The sequence below is a fragment of the Dunckerocampus dactyliophorus genome, chromosome 7 (genome assembly GCF_027744805.1).
Source record: "Dunckerocampus dactyliophorus isolate RoL2022-P2 chromosome 7, RoL_Ddac_1.1, whole genome shotgun sequence".
Classification (NCBI taxonomy): Eukaryota; Metazoa; Chordata; class Actinopteri; order Syngnathiformes; family Syngnathidae; genus Dunckerocampus; species Dunckerocampus dactyliophorus.
In genome coordinates, this window is record NC_072825.1 from 20,919,658 (window position 1) to 20,940,496 (window position 20,839).

At 42.9% G+C, this 20,839-nt stretch overlaps 1 protein-coding gene across 3 annotated transcripts; it reads right to left on the reverse strand.

Moving 5' to 3' along the window:
* Window positions 1–110: 110 nt before the first annotated feature.
* LOC129185324 (uncharacterized) lies at window positions 111–19,263 on the reverse strand. 3 transcript variants are annotated; one of them, XM_054782173.1, is made up of 11 exons: window positions 18,307–18,369; window positions 17,939–17,976; window positions 17,679–17,844; window positions 15,158–15,646; window positions 11,058–14,464; window positions 10,742–10,964; window positions 9,454–9,636; window positions 9,291–9,371; window positions 4,223–4,400; window positions 3,232–3,412; window positions 111–3,151 (listed from the first exon to the last, which is right to left on the reverse strand). In XM_054782173.1, exons 4-11 carry the CDS (start codon window positions 15,471–15,473, stop codon window positions 1,913–1,915), a joined length of 5,808 nt encoding a protein of 1,935 aa, XP_054638148.1. In that variant the 5' UTR covers window positions 15,474–15,646; window positions 17,679–17,844; window positions 17,939–17,976; window positions 18,307–18,369; the 3' UTR covers window positions 111–1,912. The 3 variants fall into 3 exon arrangements, with proteins under 3 accessions (XP_054638148.1, XP_054638146.1, XP_054638145.1); XM_054782171.1 differs by lacking the exons at window positions 17,679–17,844; window positions 17,939–17,976 and adding an exon at window positions 19,170–19,263 and having other exon boundaries at window positions 4,223–4,397; window positions 18,307–18,748; XM_054782170.1 differs by lacking the exons at window positions 17,679–17,844; window positions 17,939–17,976 and adding an exon at window positions 19,170–19,263 and having other exon boundaries at window positions 18,307–18,748.
* Window positions 19,264–20,839: the final 1,576 nt, after the last annotated feature.

Genomic DNA, 20,839 nt, shown 5'->3' on the forward strand with positions numbered 1-20,839 from the left:
GTATAGCGTTGAAAACAATCTATTAGGTCTGACTCTATGGTGGGATTCGCGGTCACATGACCAAAACTTGCTGATGAGTTTTCATTGGTGGTTTGGTGTTTCAAATGTACAATACTACTTACAGGTACAAGCTGTTTTCATATTTCTCATAACGAAAGATAAACCTGGTGGTTTATCTACACAAAAAAATACAACTTTAAAATTTTGTTACGAAATATTTTCATTGAACTTTATTTTATGTAAGGAAAAACAATTCACAATAGGAAACAGTAAAAATATTGTTTTGTCTTTTTTTTTTTTAAAAAAAAGATTAATTCCAGAGCTTGTTTTGTAACGTATGCCTCATGATTATATATTTTAAAAAAACAACAAAAAAACATTTAAACATGTCTAAAGTAAACAAAAGTCCGAAACATACCCATAGAAAATGTGAAATAATTAAGGTATAAAATAAAGAATAAATAATAGTGTCAGTAGCAGAGCGTATGGAGCTTTTTCTAGTAAGACCTTCACAGTAAATACATCTCCATGACGTGCAACATTCGTCATATCTAAAATTATTAATATACAGTATTTCTACACACATTTTTAAATACATAACAAGCATCATCCTGTTTGCTTTTTTTTTTTTTTTTTTTAGTACTTCAGCTTCCAGAAGTAGTGCATATCATGGTGGCGAATGAAGGACAGACAATATGATGCTATTATTTGGCTTAGGGTTGCCCCAATATCAGATTTTCAGTTAAGGTCATGTTACTGCAATTATCACATATTTGAAGACTATCTGGACAATCATAATGCAATCATCTTGTATGTATTATAATGTTATAATACTGTATTTGTACAAATGCATACATCAAATGTTCAAATTGTCAATGTTGAGGTGGATCCTAGAGCAATGTTCCCCCTAAGTTTGTGTCTGAGCATACACACAAATGACCTGAGCATTCCTTGGACCTCTGTGAGCGCCATCAGACATGCACTGTAGTATCACACCTGTCCAAAACCTGAACTGAGAACTGAAGTAGTCCAACTTGCATTCTGTGATATTTTGTAAATGTGTGGGTTCAAAAGCATCGCAAGGCGTATTTCACAATGTAGCTTTTTTTATTGTCAACCTCAGACAAAAGAAGTCGTGAAGCTATCTCATCCAATTAATGATCTGAATCTTGTAGGAAAACCCTTGTTTATAATAAAATTGTCAATTTATTTTCTGGTTTACCATTTATTTTGTTAATTATGTATACTCTGGTAATTTCTTTCTTTCTGTCTGTCTTGCAGCAGCTTGTTGTGGTACTATTTCATCCTAGAAATTGATGCCATATTTGTTGTATATGTTTACTTTGTCTTAAATAAAAAACGTCAATGTCAACTGGAAAAAACAACCATCTTCCGGTCCCTTTGGCAACACTTGGTGTAAAACTTCCTACATCCAATAAATTCAGCCATCAAAATAAAAGCACGCCTGTACTACATGTGGCTTTGTCTTGTCCACAGGGACAATGCTGGTGCCCACTGTGGTGTTTTGGGGTTTCAATGCTCTGCTGCTGTTGCTGCCCGTTCGTTTCGCCAAAATACGGGGTTAGCATGCAGCATTTAGCTCTATTAATGCTGCTATACGAAAACCTTCAAAACAGCGGCATGTACTACGTAACGCACTGTTAATGGATTGATTGGCTGCTTAAGTGAATACATACCAACAGGAGCTTATCATTGGCAGGACCGTGTTCGTCATGTGTGTGATGTTACCAATTCTTGTCCTGTCACTCACAGAGTTGCATTGCCAAAGAGTACAGGATAAACTTATGTTCAGGCTGGATTTTATTTTGTGCGCTGCACAGATTCGCTGTGCGTTGAGAACGTTGGAGTAATGAGCAATTGCACAACTGTACACCTTAGAGGGAACATTGGTCTAGAGGGTTCCTGAACTTGCCTGATTGTGGAAATTCAAAAAGCAATTGTGATTGCGTGAGATGCAAAGAAAGACACAGCACTTAAGGCATAGAACCCGAGATGTCCTCTGGCAGTCCCCGAAACGACACCTGCCCCCCTCACCTTCAGCCAGCTGCTCTGGCCAGTGACCTGAACCGTCGTACCGCGTGGCTGCATCAGGGAGGGGACTTTCTTCTCGTGTGCTGGGATTAGGGGGGTCAGTTCTAGCACGAGTTTTGTCTGAGGTTGGATTAGGGAGAACAGAGTGCTGAGAATCCGCGCTGCTGGAGTGGATCAAGGCTTTGGACACTTGTAGTCTGAAGTCCATTAGAGACAAAGGTGCAGGGCTGGTCGTGTGATCGTGTCTGTACAGGAGCCAGGAGTTGACCAAAGCCAGATCTGTTAGGTACCAGAGCACAGTGAGAGGCCAGCATGTTGGCAAGACGCTGACTGGGATGGAGTAAAGATTTAACAAATCTCTGTTTAGGCGAGCTGCTGTCTGGGCTTTCTCAAAGTTGTCCATTAGAGCGGCCATGTTCCTCTGACTGTGGTCTGCCGTGGAGAGGATGAAGCCACAGTGCGTCCTGCGCAGCATCAGCTTGCCATCCGAGCTCACAAACTCGTCTCCGATCTGTCCTCTTGCCCCGCCTACCCGGCCTGCACCGTGAATCCTAGCGGCTAGGAGGCGCTCAAGCATGGCAGGGGTGGAGAGTTCCTGCTTACAAAGAAACACCGTGCTGCCATTGGGGACCATTTTTTCTACGGCACCCTCTTTGTCTGACAGATCCACTTTAAGATTCACATGTAGAAGCAAACCACCAAATCCAATTAATGTGGTGCTGTGTAGAGCCAGCCTGTTTTTGTGCTCTCTTGTTAAGGGAATTAAATACTGGTCAACTGCATAGTCACCTTGACTTCTGAGGGACTGGCACCCTTGTTGGAAACGGCACAATAATGGCAGAACCTTCCAGAGAGGGTCCAAAGATCCATCTAACGCTCTTCTTTGGCAAGTGCTGTTAACATGATGACGAGAACTGTCCCCTTGCAACTCCTTCTGCAAGTCAAAACGAGTTCTTTGTTCAGTACTCTTTACCGGATCTTTTGCAGGGGAGGCAAGCTTCAACATCCGCGACAGCTGAAGGAATCGGGTAAGTGGCATGGCCTCAGCAATTAAGGACACCTTGGTCAAGTCCTCCCAGTAGAGCCTGGGGCTGGGAAACTGGAGGAAATCAAATTAGCCTGGTTAGGTTTTGCAATCAACCCAGCAGAACCAGAGAAACAAAACATATTGATACAAACCTTCAATGTTCCCATTGCAATGTGGATGCCAACAAACTGTGCTACTTCACTCGCGGTGACACAGTTCAGAATGTTGCATGTTTGATTGGTGCAGTGGGCAATGTCTACCCAGGTGTCCCAGCCAAAATACTTAGAGAAGTAATGAATGGGTCGTCGGGTCTCTCCTGGTGCTTGGATCACACTTGATAAAAAGAGAGAACAAAAACATCATCACAATTTTATTTTATTGATGCCATTAAGAATGCACAGAGATACCGGGATGAGATCCTGAGGCCCATTGTTATGCAATTCATCCAAGACCATCACTTCATGTTGCAGTACGATTATGCACGGCCCCATGTTGATCTGTATATAATTGCTGGAAGCTGAAAACATCCCAGGTTGCGTTGCATTGACATGTCACCCATTGAGTATGATTGGGATGCCCTGGATCAACGTACACAGTATTTCAGGCAAACGGTGGTCACAGCACATACTGACTGGTTTTTGGACCCCCCTGGATCCCTCCCAATACAGTTAACCTGTACATTTTGGAGTGGCCTTTTACGGTAGCCAACCTAAGGCACACCTGTGCAATAATCCATCTGTCTAATCTGTATCTTGATAAACCACACCTGTGAGGTGGATGAATTAAGAATTATGACTGCTCAATAACACAGATTTGATACATTTGAGAACAATTTATGAGAAAGTTTGTGTACATCCAAAAAGTTTAGATCTTTGTGTTCATCTCATGAAAAATGGGAGCAAATGTGTTGAGGATTAGCAGTGTGGACATGAATGGCTGTGTGTCGAGTTATTTTGCGGGGACCGAAAATTTACACACTTATCAAAGCTGCACACTGACGACTTTACATTGTATCAAAGTGTCATTTCTTTAGTGTTGTCCCATGAAAAGATCATGAAATATTTGCAGAAATGTGAGGGCTGTACTCACTTTCGTGAGATAAGAAAGAAGATAAGTAAGAAGAGGTAAAAGGTGTCTCTTTACTTTTGCATTGTTATGCCAGGTTGTTGTGAGCCATTCTTGTGGAAATAGGCCATGACATCTGCTTCACAGTCAACAGGAGGTGGAGACGATTCCAAACTTCCTGCATCCTCTTCATCAGAACTCTGGAAAAGTAGGTGCTGCAGTTCTGGTGGATTCTGCCACTCTGCTTCCACTTCTGCTAAAAGTCAAGTTTTCCATATTTATTAATATTATTATTCTATTATACATACATACTGAAACAGAAATGGAGGATGGGCAAGATTAGAAATGAGCAGATCAGAGGAACAGCCCATATTAGACGTCTGGGAGACAAGGTCAAAGAGGCCAGACTGAGATGGTTTGGCCATGTGAGAAGGAGGGGATTGTGATCACAGTATGTTGGTAGGAGGATGCTTTAGAGAAGCAGGGGGAGAAGGGGAAGGCAAAGCGGGAAGACCGAATCTCTTGGAGATAAAGTATCTATCTAAATGTGGTTAGAAAGGACATGCAGGTGTGAGGAGTGCCAGAGGAAGGGCAATATGGAAACACGTCATCCACTGTGGTGAACCCTAATAAAACAAGCCGAAGGGGAAGAAGAAGACATGATCAAACAGAAAACCATTACAACTAATGTTGCTGTTATTACTACTACTGCATGTAAAAAAATGGAAGTACACAACATTCAAGAAATACTGTAAAATGACCTGCACACACACTCTTCTGTTAACAGGCTTATTCCCAGTCATTTCTACTGGTTTCTATTGAGTCAGTTGGGATGCATGTTTTTGGAATGTGTAAGGAGTACCCGTTTCCTCCCACACTCCCACATTCCAACCCACGCACAGGGAGAACATGCAGATTTCACACAGAGAGATGCCCAAGTGGAGATTCGAACCCAGGGAACGGGTGCTCCGGTTTCCTCCCACATTCCAAAAACATGCATGTTAAGTTGATTGGCAACTTTAAATTGTCCAAAGTTATGGATTTGAGTGTGAATAGTTGTTTGTCCACAGTATATGTGCCCTGCGATTGGCAGGGGAGCAGTACAGGGTGTACCCCGCCTCTAGCCCGAAGTCAGCTGGGATAGGCTCCAGCATACCCCCGCAACTCTAGTGAGCATAACTGGCATTGAAAATGGATGGATGGATGGCTTGAGTCAGGATTGCATGTATCAGGGGTGGCCATTACGTCGATCGCGAGCTACCGGTAGATCGCCAAGGTAGTTTGGGTCGATCGCGTAAACGTCATTTTGTAGTTGTCATATGACATCAGTCAGCTGACATTAAGCTCCCCTCCTGATTCGCACTTGCTCCCCCGCAGCGTTTCAAGCTACATACGAAGATGCAACTTTCATCTTTATTATTCTGATTATTGATGAACTAACTCAGCGGTAAGATGTCTATATCTATAACTAAAGTTATCTGTTCACTTGTAGCGGTTAGTTACATAAAAAAAATTATGTATTGTTTACTGGCTTTGCTTCACATCATGAACTCTCCTACAGAAATCTGTGTTTTCTACACGTTCCATTCCATTCCATTCCATTTTCCTCCGCTTATCCGGGTGCGGGTCGCGGGGGCAGCAGTCTTAGTAGGGAAGCCCAGACTTCCCGGTCCCCGACCACCTCCTCCAGCTTCACCGGGAGGACACCAAGGCGTTCCCAGGCCAGCTGTGAGACATAATCCCTCCAGCGTGTCCTAGGTTTTCCCCGGGGCTTTCTCCCGGCTGGGCATGCCCGAAACACCTCACCAGGGAGGCATCCGGGAGGCATCCGGACTAGATGCCCGAGCCACCTCAGCTGGCTCCTCTCGATGTGAAGGAGCAGCAGCTCTACTCTGAGCTCCTTCCGGATGACCGAGCTCTTCACCCGATCTCTTAGGGTGAGTCCCGCCACCCTACAAAGAAAACTCATTTCAGCCGCTTGTATCCGCGATCTCGTTCTTTCGGTCACGACCCAAAGCTCGTGACCAGAGGTGAGGGTGGGAACATAGATCGAACGATAAATTGAGAGCTTTGCCTTCCGGCTCAGCTCTCTCTTTACCACGACGGTCCGGTACAGCGACCGCATTACTGCAGATGCTGCGCCAATCCGCCTATCGACCTCACACTCCAACCTTCCCTCACTCGTGAACAAGACCCCGAGATACTTAAACTCCTCCACCTGGGGCAGGACCTCATTCCCAACCCGGAGGGAGCAATCCACCCTTTTCTGACTGAGAACCATGGCCTCAGATTTGGAGGTGCTGAGTCTCCTCCCAGAAGCTTCACACTCAGATGCAAACCGTCCCAGTAAACGCTGCAGGTCACAGCCCGATGAGGCCATCAGGACCACATTATCTGCAAATAGCAGAGACAAGATCCTAAGGCCCCCGAACTGGACTCCCTCGACACCTTGGCTGTGCCTAGAAATTCTGTCCATGAAAATTATGAACAGAATCGGTGACAAAGGGCAGCCTTGGTGGAGGCCAACGTTCACCGGAAACAGGCTTGACTTACTGCTGGCAATGCAAACCAGGGTCCTGCTCCGGTTGTACAAGGACTGAATGGCACGTAGTAGCACGCCACCAACCCCATACTCCTGGAACACCGCCCACAGGACACCGCGAGGGACACGGTCGAATGCCTTTTCCAGGTCTACAAAGCACATGTAGACCGGTTGGGCAAACTCCCAAGTACCCTCCAGTAGCCTTTCAAGGGTGTAGAGCTGGTCCAGTGTTCCGTGACCAGGACGAAAACCACATTGCACCTTCTGTAGCCGAGGTTCGATTAACGGTCGTACCCTTCTCTCCAGCACCCTGGAATAGACTTTCCCAGGGAGGCTGACGAGTGTGATCCCCCTATAGTTGGAACACACCCTCCGGTCACCCTTCTTGAAAAGGGGGACCACCACCCCAGTCTGCCAATCCAGAAGTACTGTTTCGGACTTCCACGCAATGTTGAAGAGACGTGTCAGCCAAGACAGTCCCTCAACATCCAGAGCCTTGAGGAATTCAGGGCAAAACTCGTCCACCCCCGGAGCTTTGTCACTGGGAAGCATTTTGACTACCCCAGATACCTCAGCCATGGTGATGGAACTGTCCGCGTTCGTGTCCTCGGCCTGTGCTTCCTCTATGGAAGGTATGTCAATGGGATTGAGAAGGGCCTCAAAGTATTTCTTCCACCACCCAACTATATCCTCAGTCGAGGTCAGCAGGCCCCCGTCCCCACTGTAAACAGTGTGGACCGGGCACTGCTTCCCCTTTCTGAGGCGACGGACGGTTTGCCAGAACCTCTTCGAGGCCGACCGAAAGTCGTTTTCAATGGCCTCACACACATTCGCTTCTTAAACTATTATTTCATGATGAAATTAAAAATGTGCCCATTAGTGAAACCTTTTCAATATGTTGCCTTGACTTCGGCTGCATTGTCTTTTGCATAATCATTTTAAATTCTTGTACATCGGTAATGTTTGATAGCAAATACTAACTGGATGTAATACATGAACTGTGTGCCCCAATGAACGTTACATAGCTAATTTCACTGACATATTACCAGTACTCAGGTTATGTACACAACTATTTAGGAGTTATGTGTAATTATCTTTTCCATATTGAAGTGAATTACGATAGCAACTACTTTGATTACGTGTAAACTTTGAAAATGTGAAATGCCAATTATTAATATTTACAATAGAATTTCAGAGTTTACTGGTTACATTTTGTATATGTTTTATCGAAAGAGGTAGATCATTTTGACTTGTACTTGCATGCTGAGAAAGTGCGTGCACTCCTGATATACATGTATAACGTACATTAATACATACTCATATTTAAAAAAAAATATATATAGTAAATATATATACTTTCTATATTTATAGTAGTAGGTAGATCTTTGGGACTTGGTCATTTTAAAAGTAGCTTGCACGCTAAAAAAAGTGTGAGCACCCTTGGCATATATGATGGATTATTAGAAGTTGTATTGGTTGTTTCTATTGTACAAGGTGGAACAACTTTAAAGTTATACCTGGAGCAGTTAGAAAAAAAGAATGCATCACCTGATTTGACTGAAGTATAAACGAGCATACACGCATTAATAAAATGCAGTATATACGAAAGATGTCCCATCCACATCTTTTGGCTTCCGATTGGATCCGATTTTTTTTATAGTCTTGCCGATCCAATCCTTTAAAAAAAATTTATATTAATAATAAGCTTTTGTCACAAACATGAATTCTTCAAAGCATTAAAAATAATGCAACCAAAGTATTGCTGAATTTACTTTTTTGTTACACAGCATGACTAACAATGTTGATGTATTGTAACAAACCTCTTTGAGTCAGGTCCCTAATCCAATAAAAGATCCAATTAAAAAAAAAAAAAAGGAAAGAAATGGGAGTGCAAAATACTTCTAGGGTAGGACTAATCATTTGACATTGACGTTACAGATCAATTGGTGGTGTGATTTAGAAAATGTGACCTTTTTTTCAAACAAATTTCATTGTTCAAACTTCATAATTCGTCAATGATATTGACGGCCCCTAGAAAAAAACAACCAGTGTTTACAGCGGCACTTCCCATGCGAGCTCCCCGCACCATGACACAGCAGTCCAGGCACAGTGAGGGGGAACTACCACTGTAGCTATCAAGCCGAATATCCAACGTCAAACTTCACCACGCTACACTGCGGACATTGAGTTTTCTTCTTCTTGCGGGTGGTGGGAGTCGAGTTACCAACTTTGAAGCGCATTACCGCACCTATTTTGTTGGAGTGTGGCCCAGAGTTATGAACGTTATACGGCAACTGGATCGGCCTGATTTCGTGGCGAAAGCCTATTCTATCCGATCTTCAAAATAGCAGGCAGCCGATGGGATGTGATCCGATCGGGACATCCCTAGTACATACACAAACAAGTCACAACATTAAGTACACCTGCTCAAAGATAACAATGCTCGCTGTCAGACAGGTATGTTAACAACATCACACCGAGATGACTACCGAGTGTAAAAAAAAAAAAAAAAAAAGAGGTTAGCAGCTCTCAGTATGAGGCAGTGCATTTCTACACAATGTTTCTGCATAACGTATCCAACAGATAAATGTATTAAAAACAAACCTTGTCCATTTGTAAAGTCATCAACCTCCATCTCTGGTTCTCTCATTTCTTGGTAGTCTTGTTCATTGTGTCTGTTGTCATCTGTATCGACAGAGTCATAATTAAAAGGTCTTCTATTACCATTTATAGGCAGTGAACACACCTGGAAACAGACAAAACTCACAAGTCGGCTCTGGTGTTTGGATGATATCAGTGGACGCTTCTGTGGTTAAGCTTCCACAGTTAGTTTGATCAGATCCCAAGGGAAGCTCCTTTTCTTCTTCCTTCACTGGGTAAAAGATGCACTGTTTGTTGTTGAAGTCGGGGGTCACACGACAGTCACTGGTTGTCTCCTCAACGTCTGTGACTAGAGGCAAATATTGATAATCAGTCTCTGAACAGCTCAAGTTTTTGATTGGCTAGACACACAAAAAATAATTTGCAAAGCATTTCATTTGGAGCCCAGACTTGGTCCGAAGCTGCACGCCACGCCCCATGTAGCACACACACACGTGCATTAGATAGGTTTGTTGTCAGCTAACAACAGTAACTTTAGCTATCATTGAATGTATAGCCTACCTAACATACACACACAATGACGCCAAATTGTTGTCTGAGACTGCTGCTGTACTGTATGTACCATGGATATTTACGTGAATTCCAGGGAGCTTGGACTTGTAACTTTCATGCCGAAAAAGTGTGTGCAACCCTGATATCCATGTACAATGTACATAAATTGTCATATTTAGGCCTGCTTGAATTGCACTCAAGTGCAATTTTCTTTAGAGACTTGATACTCCATTTTATTTATTGTTGTGTGTGTTTTTTATTGGAGTGGGGTTTTTTTTGGAACAGAGACAGGGTCATGTTATTGGTTGATTGTGATGCAATCAACAAGTGCAATTTTTGCTAAAAGAGACATTTTATTTTCATTGGGGAATTTTTTGGTCTTATTTTGTTTGTTTAATTTATTATGCGGTTTAATTTCTTTTTTAAAAGCTTTTGACATTGCAATTACAATGTTAAATACTGGAGAAATTAAAAGTTTATTGCTTTTGATACGGTGTACTCGCATTATTATGCCATGTATTATCATTACATTCATGAAAAAATTGTTTCAAAATAATGTTGCTAATATCATTTATCTGCAATAATTTGTAGGACAATTATATTCTAGTGAAATGTATTATTGTGACAGGCCTACTCATATTTATAAATATACTAAATATATTTATTTTCTGTGTTTATAGTAGGTGGTAGATCTTTGGGACTTGGTCATTTTAAAAGTAGCTCACAGGTTGAAAAAAAGTGTGAGCACCCCTGATTTAGAGTATGATTTAGTACTGGGAGAAAACCCATGTAAGCACGGAGAACATGGAACACCACACAGAATGGTCCGAGCCAAGATTTAACCAGCTTTGAGGCAGGTATGTTCACCGATGTAGAACAATTAGTTGCAATTTTGTACTTACATGAACTGGTAGAGTGTCTGCTATCTGGTGTGGCCCGACCATCATTCAGTACGGCTCTGCTCTCCTCTTTCACCAGAACCGTTCGAATGTCTCGGTGCTGCTGGGGCTGGATATCTTTGTTACTTTCATTTAGAGGCGCACAGAGTGAAGTATATGATGTATTTTCTTCAACCTTGATCCCTTCGCTAAGAGGCACCTCATTACCAGCAGTGCAGTCCGCATCCTGAAAATAAAAGAACATTCCAAGGCGTCTTGTGTTTGCCGGTACCATTTAACAAAAGAACACAATTACAATGCATGCACAGATGTATCTCACATGTCTTTGATCGCTACGTGAGGACATTAGACGGTGCTGCCTGTTCGCCATTGCTTGTCCAGACGGGATAATCTTCGTAAGGATGATTCTTGGAGATGATTTCAGAGGTTGACTTGCCCTGTCAGGTTGAACATTAGTAGGTGCAGACTCCAGCTCAACCACATCTTGTTCTTCAGGAGCTTCAAAGGATTCCTCCAATGTAGAAGATGCCATAGTTAAAGAAGCAGCAGAAGCAGGAACGATGTTGGGATCAGATCCTGGACAGATCCCTGCCTGGGAAGCCTGTGTACTGGTCTCAGCCTCCTTCATTTGGGAATCACAGCAAAGTTTTTCGTAAACGACCTGACAATCCTCATGCTGTTCCTCCAATTCAGTTTCTCTGACATCTCGACGCAAAGCTTTTCCTGGCCGTCTATCTCCTGTTGGATTCCTTCGCTTCATTGCAACTAAAAGTTCTTCGTCTTCCTCCTTCACGTCTGCTTGTGGTGTAGCGCAAGACACAGACTTCAAATTGTTCCCAGCACTGTTGAGTGTTTTATCACTGCTGATTTCATTTGATACATTTCGGCAAGAGTGGCCTTGACGCAAAGATTCATTGCTGCTTTCATTCTGTTCCCCTACGGTAATCAAGTCGACCCCAAGAACAACATCTTCCTTCATGTCTTCGTTCATTGTAGCCTGGATTTCAGATTCTAATAAGAGTTTCTTGGGGGTACTTTCCCTTTGCTGTTCCTCAGTGGACACCAAAGCGTCATTATCCTTTGTTTGGCTTGAGCAATCTAAAAAAGGGTCGACACTAGAAGGCTCGCAGTTTCTCACTATATCTAATGGAGGAGTACATTTTGGAGAAATTGGAGGCCTACCACTGCCTTCATCAGCATGTGGAGGAGGTAAAGAAGGGGATGGAATCAAAGCAGGAAATGAGACACTTCGTTCTCTGTCCTCCATTGTCATCTCAGGCTCAGTATCCCAACCAGTGTTATGATTCATCAGGCCAATAACTCTTTCTTGCTGGCAAACATCTAACCTGGAGACCCCTTCAAAAATGTTTCCATTGGTGTAGGTGAGTCCAGGACTCTCCAGAACGTGCACTGTTGCCTTGTGCTTCTGAAGACAGGCTACTTCACTGAATATCTCCCCACAGTTTTTACACTCCAAGGTCCACCTGGAATGCGCAGATGTTATCACACCTTCGGTCTCGACATTTGAGGGAGCTTTGCGTTTTCGACTGGTCTTGGGCTTGGCAGGCTGTGTTTCAGGTGGTTGGTGGGTGGCATTTATGAAGGACAGCAACGAGAGAGCCTTCTGTTTTTTTTTGGGTTGCTTTCCTTTTTTCTTACTCTCAGTGTTAAGTCTATTTGCGGAGACGGTTTTATGTTTGGCCTTGCCATCTTTGATGTGCTTGGATTGGGACTCACGAGGGGGGTCTTCCGGTGACTGCCCCGATGTTTTTGACGGGTCCAATTTGTGAACCTTCAACTGGGGCTGCTTGTGACCTTTCAACAAAAGGAGGGAGTCTTGTGTTATTTGTACAGCACCTGAGTCAGCTTGGGTTTTGCTTGTTTTTGGACTACTTTTGTCTTCCTTTTTCTTTCGCGCTTTAGTTGCCATTTTTTTATTCTGGGGACGATCTTTTTGCGCTATTTTAGATGTTTTTTTCTTCTTTTTAAGTATTGCCTTTTGCTTGCTTAAAGGCTGAACTAAGTCCGCTGTACCGTGTTCATCTGTTTTGACCTTTTTTTTCTTCTCTTTTTTTGTCTTCTCTTTGTCTTTTTCTCTTTTGTTTTTTGGAGACATCTGTGACTCTTTGGATAATGGAGTTGTATTGAGTTCACCTGAAGATGCCAAATTCTTTGCTTTTTTACCTTTATTGGGAATCGCTCCCTTCTTCTTTGACGGCACTTTTTTCTGTGACGGATTTGTCTCCCCATCCATTATAGTTTCATCTTGGGTAGACTGGCATCTCTGAGGTGCCGTTGCTTGTTTTTTGTTTCCTTTCTTTTGCTTCTCCTTTTGTGGGCTAAATTTCACAACAAGGTGAGATTTTTTGGCTTTTTTGCGCTTAGCTGGTTTGCCATCGCATTGTAACTCATCATCAAGTATGGTCCCTATCAATTCCTGCATATAACTTTGTATAAATAAAGCCCTGGCAGGCTTCCTTTTGCGCACTTTCACAAGCTCTTGAGCTGACATCACACTGACAGGTAACTCTGAGATCTGCGGCCCCTGCTTAGTTTGTGATTGTGATGGGGCCGTCTTTTTAGAAGAAACATCCACGACTTCAGTCTCATTTTCCACATCATCCTTGCCCTGCTTTTTATACAACAGTGATTCGTCATCCTGCGTAGTCTTCTCTTGACATTCCTGGGGTACCTTATCTTGGCACTCAGACTGAATCTGTGATGGAGCCTCCTCTTGAGGGTCAACCCCAGCTTCCTCTGGAGCCTGTGTGGGTTCGCGTGGAAGATCTATTTGATTGGTTTCTACAGATGTCATGTTCTGCTCGGCTGATGGGACTGATGTGTCATTTACTATACTTTGATAAGGAGAGTGCTCCAGTTCAGTCGTTGGAGCCAGTGAGGGGGCTGTGATTTCCTGTTGTGGAACATTTTGGGACTGTTCCAGCTCAGCAGTTGGTGTCAGGGCGGGAGTTAGTTCTAATATGATCATTTGCTCAAGGTCTTCCTTGGGGTTATTTCCTTCAGTGTTGCAAACCAGTGAGTCCATGGTATTGGAGTTTGTTGCATCCACCGTAGGTTGTAAATGAGTTTGCTGCATCAAATCTCCCTCCTGCTCCATTCTTTGTTCACTTGGGGCAAGACTGAGCGCAAAGCTTTCTCCTGACACTATGTGGGAACCTAATTGTGAAAAGGGCGGGTTTATTAACTGTCCATCAGGCGTAATAGGTTCCAATATAATTGTTTGTTCCATCGGATCACAGGAGTTCATAGGAAAGTCTCCTTGCACTGTCTTTGCGTCCCCCTGTGTCAATCCCACAAAATCTAACTGGGGAGGTTTAAGATATAAATCTACTGGTTTGGCTATCTCAGAGATTTGCTGTACTTCCAAAGGTGGCGCATCAGGAGGCACTTGACCCAAAATGACAACTTGATTTACTTTCTGGACATTTTCCAAAGATTCAATCAGCCTACGAATTGGCTCTGTGTCGATATTGCCGTCAACTTTCTGGAGCGGCCCATTAGGCTCCAACTGAAGCAACGATGGTTGGGAAATGGATATCGGTGTTATGACTGGAGTCATTTGTTTCATTTGTGACCCAGAAAGGAGAGGTTTCTTTAACGAAGCTGGCAGTATGTTATGCTTGGCTTTAAGATGATGAAGCAGTGTCTTGGGACTCTTGAAGGTGGCCTTGCAAATGGAGCAGTGATATTTGTTTGCCGAGGGATCTGAAGATGCAGAAAGCAGAAATAATTTGTGGTATTTGATTCATTTGCAGCTGTAAAATCATACACATACAGTGGAACCTCCAAAGTCAAAATACAAGACAGATTCAAGTTAAAACCTCTTCTCATCGGAAATAATGTAAAGTGAATTCATTTGCGGCCACAATAGAAGCTTATTTTACAAGTGCAGGTGATTTTTTTTTTAAGTATCATTTTAACATTCTTAACTGTCACCCAAGTTTAAAAAAAGGGTTAACCACTGTTCAATAAAATCAATTTGGAGTAAAACAACATACCCTTTGAAGATGCCTGACTGACACGTAATGGAGAGGGGTAGAGGAAGGTATTTTGGTCTGTCACATTGTGGCATTTGATGTCAGGTAAAAATGTGGTAAAAATGTGCCGTTTGCCATTATTTACATTAGCATCTGCTTGATAAAACTAATTTGTGTACTTAGCTTAATATCTATCTGTATAGCTCACATTGTACTGAGCAGCAAGACATTTCCCTGTTTTGCAATGTCTAGTTCTATGGTTATCATCACACTGTCTGGCACCCTTTTGTGGTGGCATCACAAAAAAATGCTAAAGAAGAAAAAAAAAACCTTATTTGCACTTACTTACACATGATTCTGGTTTGACTTCTAAGGCTATTTGACTTGAGAGGCTCCACTTTATCCCAGTACTTTCTCTTACCACGCTTTTTCTTCAGTGCTCTGGCTTGGGCACCCTCCGGCAAGTGTGACAGCATATGTTTCTGCAGAGCTTTGGACATGCTGAACTTGTCACCACACTCCTTGCAAACATACGGCAACTCTCCGGTGTGTACCCGACGGTGATACTTAAGCAGGGTAAGCGTTCTAAACAGTTTGCCACAGTCGGCACAGGTGTAACCATCCTCCCCGATGTGAATCTTTTTATGAAGCGTGAGCTCAGACGTCTTTTTAAAGGCCTGGCTACAAAGAGGACATTTGTAGGGTTTTCTCTCTACGTGGGCTTTCTGATGGGCCATGAGCTCGGTGGAGTTGGTGAAGCTGCGGTCACAAACGTAGCAGGTGAAAACCGCATTTGTCAGGATGCGCTGCTCATATTCAGCTGGATGGCTCGCCTTCAGGTGACGCTGTTTGCTCTTGGTGTCGCTGAAGATGATGTGGCACTCGATGCACTGCAGGGACAGCTCTGATGCTGCGGGGCAAAACAGAACATCATTTTAGAACAAAAGGAGGATCTGTGTTTACTATAGTTGCATTCATGGCCTCATGTTTTTAATTTTGTAAACACTTGATAAGAACTTAAAACAATAACCAACATAAATGCAAATGACAACTGCGTATACCAAAAACGTCTGGATTGTGTGTGACAACAAGACAAAATACTTAAAGAACTAAGGTATATTGTATATATAAATATGTATAGTAGCCTATTTCTGTTTCATAATGTTGGAGGACGACACACGCTCCCCTTGTGTATCCTTAAAACTGGAAATGCAGAATTGTAGACGACCACTATGCATTCCACCGGGCCTCCCCCAATTGCTTATGATACTGCATATCACAGGTTTTCAAAATGTGTCACAGTGAGACTCCCCTCAGACAAAACGTAGGAACTAAAAATCTTCAAACATAATTGACATCAGCTCAGCAGGTTTGAAAAAGATATTTTTTCTATATTCTGTTCAAGCTGCCTCACACTTTGAAAATCAATCGCTGTTGTGTGTGTACCATAAAAGTTAACACAATCAACCACAAAACAAAACAATATGATACAAAAAAAACAAAAAAAAAAAGCCAGCAAAACGGGACATTGCCATGTCTGTTCACACAGCGGCTTGCCTTCCCATAACCAGATAATTAACTACAGCGTCTGAGGTGACGTATACAGTACTTGTCAGACAATGACAATTGCTTTCAACACAACAGTGCGAGATCTGGTGTTATACCTCAGATCTCTCTTCCAGATTCATGTCATTCCTTCTCATAGAGTCAAGGTCCTGTCACTGTCAGGGTTTCATACATTCATTTGTGGCGGCACATCACAATTCATTTTGGACTGCCACATAGGGATTTGCCGCTATCTTTTCAATTAATATTTGACCATCACAAAAGGACTATCTTTTCTTTGATTTTTTTTTTTTTTTTTTTAAGAGATGGTGGTAGGGCCGCACGGTGGTCTAGTGGTTACCACTTTGGACACACAGTCACAGTCAGGAGATCGTGAAGACCTGGGTTTGAATCACCGTTGGGCATTTCTGTGTGGAGTTTGCATGTTCTCCCCATGCGTGCATGTGGGTTTTCTCAGGGTACTCCAGTTTCCTCCCACATTCCAAAACCATGCATGTTAGGTTAATTGGCAACTCTTGTCCATCGGTGTGAATGGTTGTTTGTCTATATGTGCCCTGCGATTGGCTGGCGACCAGTCCAGGGTGTACCCTGCCTGTTGCCCGAAGTCAGCTGGGATAGGCTCCAGCATACCCCCGCGACCCTAATGAGGAGAAGCAAGAAGCTGTGGTATCTGCTCACCCTAGCTCACAACCACATTATTATAGAACTGTCTGAATGGTTTGTTCACAACTCTGCCCAGTAGATGGCACCATAACTCTGCATAGTCAGAGGCACTTTAGCTTGCTTTAGGAAAGTGCTCCTCAATTTGCAAGCCATGGACAACACAGTGCACAAGGACAGATGGCCATCAAAGACAACTCATGGTGCAAACCAAAAAATAAACAGCACAAGATGTAACAGGTAAGTTAACACACAACAATGGGATACCATTAAATGTGGGCAACGACTAAGCATGAACAACAACCATGTATATTAAACTGTTATTTACCAAGTGCCCGCGAGGCATGCTGGCTACTCCAGAGGCAACTATAGTGAGATATTAGATGTACAAAGATGGGTACATTATCTTTCAAACCAGTCCAGATCACATTTTGTGTATCTCTTACAAGGTGAACGCTGTGTAGTGTTTGCTGCCCTCTGTTGTCTGTTTTGCTGCTGCACACCTGTTGCTAATGTAATCAACACATGATTTCAGGCTTGCTCCACACCAGACTGTCTTCTACCTTCAACATCGTCGAGCATGACCTTCTGTTCATGCCGTTCCAGCAAGTGATTCCTTTGTGTGCTATTATTTTGCCTACAACTATAACTTAGTAATTTACTTGTGCTCAAGCCATTTATTCTTTGTTGCTTTCTTACTCTTTTCTCATACTTACATACTTTGTTAGTTTCCCGGCACTTTATGTGGATTGATACTTTCCTCTTCCAGTAAGTGCATCCATAGTTCCTTTTTGTTAACCTTTGTCAAACCACGTGCCTTCTCCATCTTTGCTTTGTAGTCCAACTTCTGGTTTTACCGCTAGTCGTAATACACATCTACCACTGCACAAAATTAAATAAACACCCAGTTAAATAAAGTTTAAAAACATGATAATGTCGCACAGTTCTTATGACACAAACCAAAAAGCTGTTTTACCTGTCCACCTGAAACCCACTGCCACATCAATTGCAGACCTGGTGGAAAAACTGTTATGCCTTTGATACGACCTCATAAGTTGTCAAAATAGCAAGTCAACTTCAACCCCCATTCGATGATCCTGGCTTTTAGAAGCCATGTGAAAGGTGTTGATGAGGAACAAGTGTCAAAAAAGTGACTTAGGGCCCCATGCTGAGATCTAAACATGGCAGTTAGAAACACACACAATTTAAACACAATCCAAACTAACTGACCTGTGTTATGCACACAAAAATAAAAGAACACACCTCTCACAAACACATACAGTACACTGAAACTAATCGATATCTTCACAATGAAGAAATCCACGAGGATGCCACTTTACTTACATGTCAGGGGCATAACCACTGGCTTGGTCATGTCCATCTTCAGAGGATCTATCATCTTGGAGGGGAAACGTCTGTTATTTTTCTTTGACTTTTCTTCATCAGTGACTTGATCTTTATTTGTGCTAGGTGTCGACTGGGGTGGAGACTTCGGACCCTGGTCCACTTCCATTGCTTCAGTGTTCTGGGAGGGTTCTTTCGCCACTGCTGGTTGAAGGGGTTCATCTGCAGGTGTTTCATTTGTTTGTCCGTTCATATCCTCCATGGGAAGATGTGATTCTTCCTTCTCAGCAGCCTGCTGTTCGTTTGCACCTGTTTCCCTTGATGCTGACTCAGTTGAATTGGTCTCATTGTCCAGTGTGGTTTGGGTGCTCAGTGGGTTTGGCCCACTATCCTCCTGGGCTAGACTCTGCATGGCTCCTCAACTGCACTTGTTCTCAAGTCTCTGGGAATCAAAACCCCACAGAAATAATCAAAATATAACATAAAAATGCATTCCAACTTACAAATACACTTGTGTGAGCGTATTCTTTGTGACCCAGATGAACAGGGGCGAGAATGAATGGGATCATGCAATTGTATTACAAAAGAAGACTGATGGAAATGGGAGTGCAACTGCCGGCTGTCTAGTCTGACCTAAATCCATCTATTTGTCACTGGACTAAAAACACGGATAACGGACACATAGTAACCGGTTTATACACTGATAACGGTAGCATAGTTAGCATAAATTCAGGGATTTACAGCGCAGTACTTCAAGCTGGAAATCGATAAGTACAGCAAAAAAAATATATCCACGTTTATATTGGCACAAAGTGATTGCTGTAGTTGAATATGTTTATATGAGGACGGAAATATTGTGATACCTGAACTGACTGGTCCACACAATTATCACAGCGTCCTTTCACACAAAGCAAAGATGCCAGCTGCCAGTGTAGAGGCAGACACTGTGACGTCACGACCGAGGAGCACTGCTAAGAGGGGAAAGTTCTTCTTAGGGTTGAAGCGCAATACCGCCCCCTACTGGACCGGAATGATTAATTTAATTGCGCATTTCAATAATCTTGTCACACTATTAAAAACAAAAGAAGACTACTGGAAAACTGCTCATTCAGGTAGTCAGCTGACTTTTTTTCAGTTTTTAGTTCTGTATTTTTGGCTTGATGGAGGTCAATAATTAGTAATATATTTTCTGCAACCACATCCCTGAATGGGTGAGAAACGACTCAATTACAGTATGTCCTCGAGACCCACGCCGGAGCAAAAATGTTTTTTACATTAAATACTTTGGATGATGAAATAATTATAATACTGTTCATGTTCGAAGCAAACAATATTCCACAAGTAGTGGATAACTATTTAGTACCAACTGAATATCATCTTTTATAGAGAGATTTTTTTTTTTTTTAGTCTCGAATTCCCGATATTTTTTTTCTGTTTTTATAATTACGTTAACATTGGACATGAAAAAAACATTAAAACCTATCACTTGAACTTTTTTGTTTGGGAATTTTGTAAATTTCATTTATTAGTCATTAAGCCTGAAGCCGCCGCTTTTATTCTTGGTAACACATATGCATTACTTACATTTGTTGCACCAACCATCTTCATTATTAAATACACTGCTCAAAAAAATTAGAGGAACACTTCGAAAACACATCAGATCTAAACTGGGGGAAAAATGATCTTGAATATCTTTCCTGATAATAAGTGGGTGATGTATTAGTAACAAAATGATGCCACATAATTTGATAGAAATGAAAATGATCACCCTATAGAGGGGGGAAATCAAAGACACCCCAAAAATGAAAGAGAAAAAATGATGCAGCACACTGGTCCATTTTGCTAAAATGTCATTGTAGCAACTCAAAATGATTCTCAGTAGTTTGTGTGGCCCCCACGTGCTTGTACGCATGCCTGACAACGTCGCTCCTAATGAGACTACAGATGGTGTCCTGGGGGATCTCCTCCCCGATCTGGACCAGGGCATCACTGTGGTACCTGGACGCATGGAGGAGATTCCAGGAGACAGGTAGTTACTCCAGGAGAGCTGGACAGGGCCGTAGAAGGTCCTTCAACCCTCAGCAGGATCGGTATCGGCTCCTTTGTGCAAGGAGGAACAGGATTAGCACTGCCAGAGCCCTACAAAATGACCTCCAGCAGGCCACTGGTGTGAATGTTTCTGACCAAACAATCAGAAACAGGCTCCATAAGGGTGGCCTGAGGGCCCGACGTCCTGTAGTGGGCCCTGTGCTCACTGCCCAGCACCGTAGAGCTCGATTGGCATTTACCATAGACCACCAGAATTGGCAACTACACCACTGGTGCCCTGTGCTCTTCCCTGATGAGAGCAAGTTCAACCTGAGCACATGTGACAGACGTGTAAGGGTCTGGAGATGCCGTGGAGAACGTTATGCTGCCTGCAACATCATTCAGCATGACCGGTTTGGTGGTGAGTCAGTGATGGTCTGGGGAGGCATATCCCTGGAAGTACGCACAGACCTCTACAGGTTAGATAATGGCACCCTGACTGCTA